The sequence below is a fragment of the Nannospalax galili genome, unplaced genomic scaffold (genome assembly GCF_000622305.1).
Source record: "Nannospalax galili isolate Female #2095 unplaced genomic scaffold, S.galili_v1.0 scaffold853, whole genome shotgun sequence".
In the NCBI taxonomy this organism is placed as follows: Eukaryota; Metazoa; Chordata; class Mammalia; order Rodentia; family Spalacidae; genus Nannospalax; species Nannospalax galili.
In genome coordinates this window covers 1-10,884 of record NW_008332825.1, presented here as the reverse complement: position 1 = coordinate 10,884, position 10,884 = coordinate 1, and the positions used below count along the sequence as shown (strand labels likewise).

Sequence of the window (10,884 nt, the reverse complement as noted above, 5' to 3'; positions counted from 1 at the left end):
AGAAATTATATTGGCCCCTTTATTATTTTTATTTTGTGCGTATGCGTGTATTGCCTGTGTGTAGGTAAGTGCACCTCTGTCGTGCAATGCTGGCGGAGGACAGAAGAGGCTGTCAGATCCCCTGGGACTGGAGTTACAGACAGTTGTTAGCTGCCATGTGGGTGCTGGAATTCAAACCCAGGTCTTCTGCAAGAACAGTTAGTGTTCTTAACTGTTGAGCCATCTCTCCAGCCCCAAAACCAAGTAAATATTAATACATAAAATTATTAGGATAGTAAGTGAGTTAAGCAAGGTTGCAAGAGACTAGATCAGTACAGAAAATCAGTTGTATTTCTGTGTACTTGGAGTGAACACTCCAAAAAGGAAAACAAGAAATTAGTTTCAGGGGATTTAGCTCAGTTTTTAGAGCCCTTGCCTATCAGGCCCAAGGCCCTGGGTTCCATCCCCCACAGCACATAAAGGGGCCTGGTGGCTTATAATCCCAGCACTGAGGAAGTAGAGAGGCTAAATGATCAGAAGTTCAAGGTCATCCTCGATTATCTTGTTTTAAGGACAGCCTGGGTGATGAGATCCTTGGCTCCAAAGAAAGGAGGGACTAGAAATTAATTCTAGGGCTAGCATGGTGACAACACTTATAATAGCATTCTGGAGGCTGAGACAGGAAAATTCTTTCCTCAAAAAAGGAAGAGTAAAATTGACCAAAAAGTTCAAACTATGATGGGCATGGTTATACACGCCTTTAATCCCAGCACTCCAGAGGCAGAAGCAGGCATATCTCTGGGAGTTCAAGGCCAGTCTATTCTACAAGGCCAGCTGGAGCTACAGGGAGACCCTGTCTCAAAAAGAGGAAAAAAAAAAAAAATTTAAACCCTGAGCCTTGGTATTGGTAACTACAATATGTTGAGGAGCCACCAAGAATGCTCAGCTGGTAAAAGGCTCTTGCTGCCAAGCCTAACAACTTGAGTTTGATCTCTAGGACCCACATGATAGAAAGAGAAAACTGACTCATCTAAATTGTCCTTTGACCACTATAGGTATACTGTGGCATGGTCAACCTCACAGAGGTGCATATATACATACATACATGATACCCACACAGAATAAGTAAATGTATTTTTACAAATATTTTATTTATTTTTATGTTATGTGTATGAGTGTATTGGCTACATGTGTGTAAGTGCCCCTATATCGTGCAGTGCCTGAGGAGGTGAGAAGAGGGCATCAGATCCCCTGAAGCTGGAGTTACAGACAGTTGTTAGCTGCCATGTGGATGCTGAGAATCGAGCCTGGGTCCTCTGCCAGAGCAGCCATTGCTCTTAACCACTGAGTCAGGGTCTCCCTGCAGCCCCAGCTGGCTTGGAACTTGCTCTGTAGACCAGGCTGGTCTGTAACTCACAGAGATCCACCTGCCTCTGCCTCTCAAGTGCTAGGATTAAAGGCATGTGCCACCATGCCACCTTGTAATATTTTTTTTAATGTTGAAGAAATTAAAGGAGCCTATGGAAGTGGAGAAGATATTTGACATTCATGGGTTCAATGTCAAGAGTTAAGCATAATGCAGACATTCAGTGCAGTTCCCTTCACAGTTCTATCTGGCATCTTTGGGGGCCTGACCTTAACATTCATGTGGAACTTTAAGAAGCCTAAAATAACCAAAACAGCCTTAGAAAAGGAAAAACAAACTTAGGAGGACTCTCACTTCCTGGTTTCAAAGCTTATTGCAAATCATGACAATGTAGGTTTTGCATTTGCCTATGAGCAGGCATTTGGATTGCTGGGAAAAAAATGAGAACCCAGAAGTAAATAAGCCCTTACAGTTACGGCCCACTAATCTTCAGTAAGGGTACCAGAGCAATTCACATGGAACTGCCTTTTCAGCAGCTAGTGCCTGTGTGGCTCCATATCCACACATAAAAGCTTGAGTTTAGGGGCCGGAGAGATGGCTCAGCAGTTAAGAACACTGTTGTTCTTGCAGAAGACCCGGGTTCGAATCCCAGCACCCACATGGCAGCTAACAACTGTCCATAACTCCAGTCCCAGGGGATCCGACAGCTTCTTCTGACCTCTGTGGGCATTGCACGACATGGGTGCACTTACTTACATGCAGGCAATACATGCACACACATAAAATAAAAATAATAAATTAAATTAAAAAAAAAAAAAAAAAACCAAAAAAAAACCCTTGAGTTTAGCCCTCTTGGCTCAGCCAAAAAACATCAGTAAGATTCTTAGAAGAAAACAGACATAGGTCTTTCTGACCTTGGTTGACCTAAGCAATGGCATCAGAAATGCAAGCAATAACAACAAACATAAATTAAATCTCAGCAGAATTGAAAACAGGCTGGAAGTGGTGGCATGGGTCTATAATCCCAGCATTCTGAGGCAGAGGCTAGAGGACCACCGCAAGGTCCAGGCCAGCCAAGAGTACCATCAACTAGAGCAGAAGGCCCTGTGTTCAATCCCCAGTGCTGCAGAAGAGAGAGAGAGAGAACATGAGAACCATCAAGGAAGCAAAAGCAAAACAGGGAAAAGGTTACAAAGCAGATGTAATAAGGGATTTGAGTCTAAATATGTAAAGAATAAGACTGGGGTTAAGTGGTAGAGTGTGAGCCTACCATGGACAAGACCCTGGATTCAATCTGCACATGGGGGCAGGTAATTATAATTTAGTAAAAAGCCCATTAAAAATGGGTGAAGGATATGGATACATTTTTCTCCAAAAGTGATGTATATTGGAATGGCCAGTAAGCACAGGAAGAGCAGTGCCGTATAATTAGCCATCAGGGAAATACAAATTACATCAAACTATAAGGAGAAACCATTTCCTGTCAACTAGGATGGCTAACCTCAAACATAATAGTAGTGTAAGCTGCATTGTGTGGAAATTAGAGGCTTCACACTGCTGACAGGAATGTAGAGCACTGCAGCCATTTTGGAAATAGCAGAAGTTTTAATATTTAGGATGTGACTTGGCAGCTCCACTGTCAGGGTGGATGCACAGGAGGATGGCTGTCCACCTTAAAACCTGTAATGAACATTTAAATCAGTGGAAGTGTTGAAACAGCCAACTGTCCATCAGCTGATAAGGTGATAAAATGTGCTATGTCCTATGTCAGCTCTCCTGACCCTGGGGATGGGTCAGAGCTGTCTACAGATGATTGGGACCAGGGTAGCAATGAACCCTGGGCACTGTTTTTCACTGTATATCTCCCTGAGAAAGCTTCATTTGTAAGTTAGGCTCAGTAAAAAATCAACAACTGATAATAAAACAATTGTAAAAATTGCTGTGATTAATAGAGGTTAAAACTAAGGACATCTTTTTTAAATTCACCATTAACATTTTGAAACTAGGGGGCTGGAGAGATGGCTCAGTGGTTAAAAGTACTGGCTGCTTTTGCAGAGGACCCAGGACTGTCCTAACTCCAGTTCTAGAGGATCTGATCTGATGCCCTCTTCTGACCTCCACAGGCATTGCATGACATGGGTGCACCTACCTACATACAGGCAGTACACTCATATATATAAAAATGGGGCTGGAGAGATGGTTCAGTGGTTAAGAGCACTAGATGTTCTTGCAGAAGACCCAGGTTCAAATCCCACCACCCATATGGTGGCTAACAACCATCCATAACTCCAGTTCCAGGGGAATCTGATGCCCTCTTCTGACCTCCCTGGGCATTGCATGACATGGGTGCACTTACATACATGCAGGCATTACACTCATACACATAAGATAAAAATAATAAAACATTTTTTTAAGTAAATATTTTTTTAAAAAACACTTCGAGGCTGGGCATGGTGGTGCACACCTTTAATCCCAGCACTCGAAAGGCAAAGGCAGGTAGATCTCTGTGAGTTCAAGGCCAGTCTGGTCTATATAGGGAGTCCTAGGCCAGCTGGGGCTACAGGGAGACTGTGCCTCAAAAAAAAAATACCAAAAGCCAGGATTGAAAAAATGACTTCTGACTCTAAGTGTTTTTGACAGGGTCTCCCTGTAGCCCCAGCTGTCCTGGAATTCACTATGTAGACCAGACTGGCCTCGAACTCACAAAGATCCACCTGCCTCTGCCTCCCAAGTGCTGGGATTAAAGGCATGCGCCACCACGCCCGACTCTATTATACAGTTTTTATATTAATAGTTATAACGGTATAGTATATTATTAAATAATAGGTTTGAATGTACCATCAAGAAATTTGGGGTCATTGAGATGGCTCAGTGAATATAGGCATTTGCCATTAAACGTGACAACCTTAGTTCCATCCCCAGAATCCACATTGTGAAGGAGAGAACTGGCTTCTGCAAGTTGTCCTCTGACCTCCATGTGTGTGCCATGGCATGTGCATGCCCACACACATGTATTCACACCCTCAAGACACCCCTTTTCTTATTCTGATCAGCATTTATCTCTTGTGGTTTTGATAATAGCCTCCTTCCAGGTGTGAACTGATCTTACTGTGGTTGGTTTATTTCATTAAAAAAAAAATGTATTTATGTGTATGAGTGTTTTGCCTGCGTGTATGTAAGTGTACCTGTGAGTGCATGCCTGTAGAGGCCAAAAGAGGGTGTTAGATTCCCTGGACCTGGAGTTATAGATGGTTGTTAACCACCATGTTGTGGGTGCTGGGAACCAAATCCAGCAGTGCTGTTAACTGCTGAGCCATCTCTCTGGCCCCTCATTGTGGTTTTGATTTGCATTTCTGAAGATGCAAAAATAATGGGAAGTCCTTTTCAGGGGTTTCTTTCTTCTTTTTTGGTCTTTTTGAGATAGGGTCTCCCTGTAGACCCAGCTGTCCTGGAACTCACTATGTAGACCAGGATGGCCTTGAACTCACAGGGATCTGCCTGCCTCTGCCTCCAGAGTGCTGGGATTAAAGGCATGCACCCGGCTGAGCACCTTTTAATACACCTTTTGGCAACTTTGTTTGGGGGGCTTAAGGTTGTAGGGGTTTTTTGTTTGGTTTTTAGCAGAGAACTGAGGTAGGGTCTCACACTGTAGTTCAAGCTGGCTTGGAACTCTCAGCAGTACGGCCTGAGTCAAGTTTAGAAATTATAAGCCACTCCACCCAGCTCTGTTGGCAACTTGTAAGCAGCAGGCTTCCAAATTCTACCAGGTATTGTGTACTCTCCAAAACTGTTGTTTATAAAACCTCAGGTTACCAGACTAGGAAGTAGATTGTTTTATTACATTTTAATTTATTGTATGGGGGGTGTGCACGTGACACTTCTGCAAGAATGTCACAGGCAGCCTTTGGGAAGTCAGCTCTCTCCTTCCACCATGTGGAACCCAGGGCTAGAGCTCAGATTGGCAGATACACACACACACGCACACACATGAACGCACGCACACATACACACACCCCTTCCAGGCATATCACACACACACCCCAGGGATCACACACACCACCACCACCACCCTTCCAGGCATCCCACTGTCATGTTTTAAGGAATATGGAGTTCTACCTCATTCTCTCTAGGGAAGAAGCAGCCTCAGAGTGCCTTTGGATCACCCCTAAGCTGAAGGTGGTAATCTGCCTCTTCATGTGTTTATTCTTCAGTTAGAAATTTTTTTAAGAATGTTAAAAGTTAGGGTGTGGGTCATATACAAGAAAGATGGTACTGGCCTAAGGAGCTGGAAGTCTATAGACAGACTGATCCATAAATAGGAGCCCCAAACACGGTGGTACATTGTCTGTCCTCTTGGCTTGAGTTGTGTCACCTTTCATGATTAGGTGCAATTTGAACACTGGGTAGTGCTGTATGTTGGTAGCCCCTTAATTTATTTGTAACTTTTGATCCTCTTTTCCAGGAACCCGAATCATTTATGACCGGAAATTTCTGTTGGATCGCCGCAATTCTCCCATGGCACAGACCCCGCCTTGCCACCTGCCCAATATCCCTGGAGTCACTAGCCCTGGCACCCTGATTGAAGACTCCAAAGTAGAAGTGAACAATTTGAACAACTTGAACAATCATGACAGAAAGCATGCAGTTGGTAAGCCACAGTGGGCGACCTGAGAGTGGTCTGGGAAGTGGAGTGTCAGTTTGCCATAAGCCAGAAAAAAATGTTAGTGCATCAAAGCTGTTTAGTTGTGTGTCTAATGTTTCCCATTCAAATGCTCTTGGTTTCTACCTAGTTGCCTGTGGGAAACAGCCTATAAATCTGGGTGGAAGCCTGGAGTGGTAGTGCTCAGCTTTAATCCTAGGAGACAAAGTTCCAGGCCAGATAGGGCTACATAAACAAAATCCTGTCTCAAAAAAAATTTTTTTAACTATAGGCCAGGTATGGTGTGGCACATACCTGTAATCCTAGTACTTGGAAGTCTGAGGCAGAGATAACATAAATTGGCAGTCAGCTTAGTCTGCATAACAAGACTCTGTCTCCAAAAAGTAAGGTCAGGGAATATAGGTGAGTGTAGTCTACCTAGTAAGGCACTCGGTCCTGGATTTGTTCCCTAAGATTAAACAAAAAAAAAATTTTTTTTAATCAGCATGGTAAAACCTAAAGGTAACTCAAAACTATGCCTTATTGGGCTTTATTGGACTAGATATTATAGGCACAGACATTCTTATGCACGCTGTATGCATGCACATGCTTGTGGGTGCCCACCCCCTCCCCCAGCTGAGCCTTCGAATACACAGAAAACAAAATAGGATCTTGTGACTCCTGTTCCCATTACCCTCAGAAAATAGACCTAATTTCTTCCAGGGAGAATGTCTTTCTTGTAGTGTAGAGGTAGCACTACAATTTGTTTCTCTCATTTTCCAGAACTTCCTGCTACCTGTGTGTTAACATAAGCACCCATGCATGCACAGGTGCACACTGAATTTTGTTAACGAGGGCTCCTTGCCTCTCCTCAAGCAGAGTGAGGTGGAAATGCAGGCTCTCATGTACACCTACCTCAGGGCTTGTACCTGACAGTCTACGGTTCCAGTTGAGGTCTTTATTTATTGATTGATTTATTTATTGATTGATTGATTTATTTGGTTGGGTTTGTTTTTTAGTTTTTCTTGGGACAGGATCTCACTCTGTAGTGAAGATTAGCCTGGGACTCACCATAAATCTCTGGCTGGCCTCAAAACTTGGGACAGTCATCCTGCCTCAGCTTCCCCAGTACCTGAATTATGAGTGTGAACTGTCACCTCCCACTGCAGGTGTCAGCTCAGAGCAGGACCCAGGTTCAAAGCTTCCAGCAGAGTGTTCATCTTAGTGACCAGGAGCTGCAGTGTAGGCAGTCTGTGGGAAAAGCAGCTGAGGAAGTTCCCTTGTGTCCTTTCCCCCGTGTGACCACTCCTTCCCCTCCTCACCAAAATAGATGCATAAAAGCCATTTTTGTTGCTGAGGCAGGATCTTGCTATGTAACAGCCCAGGCTTGCCTCAGGCTCAGGAGTCTCCTACATTGGCCTCCTGAGCACTGATATTCCAGGTGCGGTCCACACTGCCAGGCAAGTAAGTGTCATGAGGCACTAGGAATGGGGTGTTTGTGTTAGCTTTGCCTTTGCAGATAAAGACAGTAAGAATATGTTGCCTTTTCTTTTTGTGCTAAATGCCTTTTCTTCCTCCTAACTAGGGGATGATGCTCAGTTTGAGATGGACATCTGACGCTTGCAGAGAGCAGAGGAAAGCAGCAACACGGAGTCCTGTGCTCACCTGATTTGGCCAATAGGATCACAGTGAAAAGAAGAGGCAGTTCCAGCAGGCCCCAGGGCAGTCTCCACCTCCCCTCCCTTGGGTGCCAAATGTTGGGAAGATGAGCTCCTGCCGACCATTCCTTCTCCCTGCCTCCTACCCCCTGCCCAGTTACCAGGTTAGGTTGAAGCCCTTGGAAGTGTTCTGTAGAACTAAGCAGCCCATAGAGGAAAACAGTTAACTGTAGTGCCCTGGTCATTTCTCAAGAATGCTCCTTGCCCCCTTCAGATTCGTTCCAGATCTACTATGAGTCTCTGAACAGTGTCCTGGCTGGGTGGCTGGGGACAGAGAGGAGACCAGATAGAGCATCATTGCCCTGTTTATTTCCCTCCTTGCATCCTACTGTCGATTTAGTGTTGGGTTTGGAGTCTTTAAAACTAGTAGGGGGGATGATAAACAATAAGTGAGCTGCTTGCCCTCTTCCTTTGAGGTGTTTGTCCTTAGGGACAGGGCACAGCTGTACACCTCCACCAGCATTCCTGTCCTCCTCCCTTCTCTCCTCTGGGAGGAGTGGCATCTGTTTAGTGTGGTAGCTCGTCTCCCCATTCCTTTACCTAATGCATGTGTACAGACATTTTTAAATATCTATACCAGAAGGGAGCCCTTGGTGGCAGAGTCTTAGCTACTTTTAGTCTGTCTGCCATCCTCCCTGCCTGCTGCTCGCTGGCAGAGTCTTGCAGCTCCCTGGGTGATGTGTCCGCCCAGAGCAGGTCATTCAAAGTGATTTTGGTCTCTGCCTGGTGGGTAAGGCCTGAGAGCACCAAGCAGTGAGTGACCTCTGAAGAACACCAGATCACAAGTAGCCGCCTCAGCAGTCAACGATTTTCAAATCAGTGGACCTTGTGATACCTAGCATCTTGTAGTTTCTCTCTGAGTTTAAAGTTGATTTCCAAAATGATGTTCTTAGAAAATAACTACATACCCTCCCCGACCCCCTTTTGAATCTGCTTTGTTGGCTGCTGAGCTAGATAAGCATGGGCTAAAAAAATGTGTTCCCCCCAGTTTCCTTGCCCTTCTTACTATATTCTGAATTCTCTCTGCCCCCTCCATCTCCATCCTTCCCTCTTTCTGTCTCCTTCTCTTTCCTCTGCCAGACCATTTTTCAAATCTACATCCAAGATACCTTATATGTTGGTATCTGATAATAACTGTTGCTCCTCCTTCTGAGGAGTGACCTTTTATTTTTAAGATGACTACAGACCTATTTTTAGATAAGTTTTCAGTACAATTTTGAGCAGCAACATTTTTAATAAAACATCTTCCAGTGTTAGGAAGGTTTAAAAAAAAAAAAATCCATAGGCCAGTCTGCCATTGTTACTGTCTTCTGTCTCCTGTAGTTTGTTTTGAGCTCTTACCTGCCCCTCAAGGTTTTGGAGTGTGGAGTAGGTGGTTTCTGAAACCAGGCCACACTGCCTTGCCGTGAGTTGTTAGAGAAAGCTTTGCTCCTTCCCATCACCCTTTGCTCTGGTTCCTCTTCCTCTCCATCCCTCTCTACTGGTACTGTGAACTAGCACAGGGATCCCAGGAGAGGGGCTCCCTGACAGGCTTGTGCATCTATCTCCACAGAGGAAGACAGGTAGCCACTGGTGTCCTGAGAACTTATGGTAGGACTGGGTACCTACCTAAATTCTCTTAATAAGAGAGTTTACTCTTACTGGTGATGCCTCTTAGTAAGAGCTCAAGTTCCCACTGGCTGGAAAAGGAAGTGGTTTGTTTTCCTTTTGAACCCTGAAAGGACCCTATTGTGAGGATGTTTTAGAAGGAGGGACACCTGCAGAACTTCCTTGTTTTCTGCTACACAATGTGAAGAGCTGGGTGTGAACCCTTGGTGGTGGTTGATGTCTCAGAAATAAGGGGGATAGGTCCAACATTTGGGGACACTCAGATTCTCAAAGTTAATAATCCGAAGAGTTTATTTGTTTCTCAAATGTACCACTGCTGTGATTTTAATTAAACTCCAATTTCATGTAAAAACCTTATCAATTTGTTTATATTTTATATATTTAAGTGTTTTGCCTTCATGCATGTAAGTACACCAGTGTGTGCAATGCCTGTGGATGCCAGAAGACATTTGATCCCCTGAAACTGTGGAGTTACAGACAGCTGTTAGCAGTAATGTGGGTGCTGGGTACCAAGCCTGGGTCCACTGGAAGAGTAGCCAGTGCTCTAAGCTGCTGAGCCATCTCTCCATCCACTGTATTTCACTTTTACAATCTGTCTAGTTCCTTGCTCCAGTTTTTAACTGGGTCGTTTGATTTTTTTGATGTTTACTTTTTTATTTCTGTATATTCTAGATACTATATTACAGACCCTCTATCAGAGATACAGCTAATAAAGGATTTTTGGTTTGTTTTGTTTTTTAGTTGTTTTTTGTTTGGTTATTTGTTTGTTTTACCATTCTGTAGACTGTTTCTTCACTCAAATAATAGTGTCCTTTGATGAACAGAAGCTTTTGGTTTCATAAAGTTCCATTTGTCTCTTGTTGGTCTTCATGTCTGAGCTATCCCGCTCCTGTTCAGAAAGTCTTTTCCTGTGATAATAAGTGTCAGTATATTCCCTACTTTCTCCTTTGGCAGATTCAGGGTATCAGGTCTTATGTTATGATCTTGGTCCATTTAGATGTGAGTTTTGTGCATGATGAGAGATAGGGATCTAGCTCCATTTTTACACATGTAGCTCTTAGTTTAATCAGCACCATTTGTTGAAGATACTATTTTTTCTCAAATGTATATTTTTAGGTCCTATATAAAAAAATCAGTTTGTGCACTTAAATCTGGATCTTTTGTTTTAGTTCATTGATCAATGTATCTGTTTTTAATGCCAAGCTGTTTTAATTACCGTAGATTTTCAGTATAGTTTGAAGCCAGGAATGGTGATGCCTCCATATCTTCTTTCATTGTTCAGTATTGCTTTGGTTATTCTGGTATTATGTTTCCATATTTAGTTGGAGATTACTTTTTTCCATTTCTATGAACAACTGTGTTGGAATTTTAATAGCAATTTTGACGAATCTGTAAATTGCTTTTGGTGGATGGCCATTTTCACAATTTTAAATCTACCAGTCCATGGGCATGGGAGGTCTTTCTATCTTCTGGTATCATCTTCAATTTTTTCTTCAGTGTCTTACAGTTCTTCTTTTATTATTGGTACACAAGTGTTTTACCTCTTTGGTTAGATTTACTTCAATATATATTAT

At 43.4% G+C, this 10,884-nt stretch overlaps 1 protein-coding gene across 1 annotated transcript in view; it reads left to right on the top strand.

Moving 5' to 3' along the window:
• Eif4ebp2 (eukaryotic translation initiation factor 4E binding protein 2) overlaps window positions 1–8,929 on the top strand; it is a 30,288-nt gene extending 21,359 nt beyond the window's left edge. The window contains exons 2-3 of the mRNA XM_008827787.3: window positions 5,808–5,993; window positions 7,570–8,929. Coding sequence (XP_008826009.1) covers window positions 5,808–5,993; window positions 7,570–7,601 — 218 coding nt within the window. The 3' untranslated portion in view covers window positions 7,602–8,929. The remainder of the gene's footprint in view (window positions 1–5,807; window positions 5,994–7,569) is intronic.
• Window positions 8,930–10,884: the final 1,955 nt, after the last annotated feature.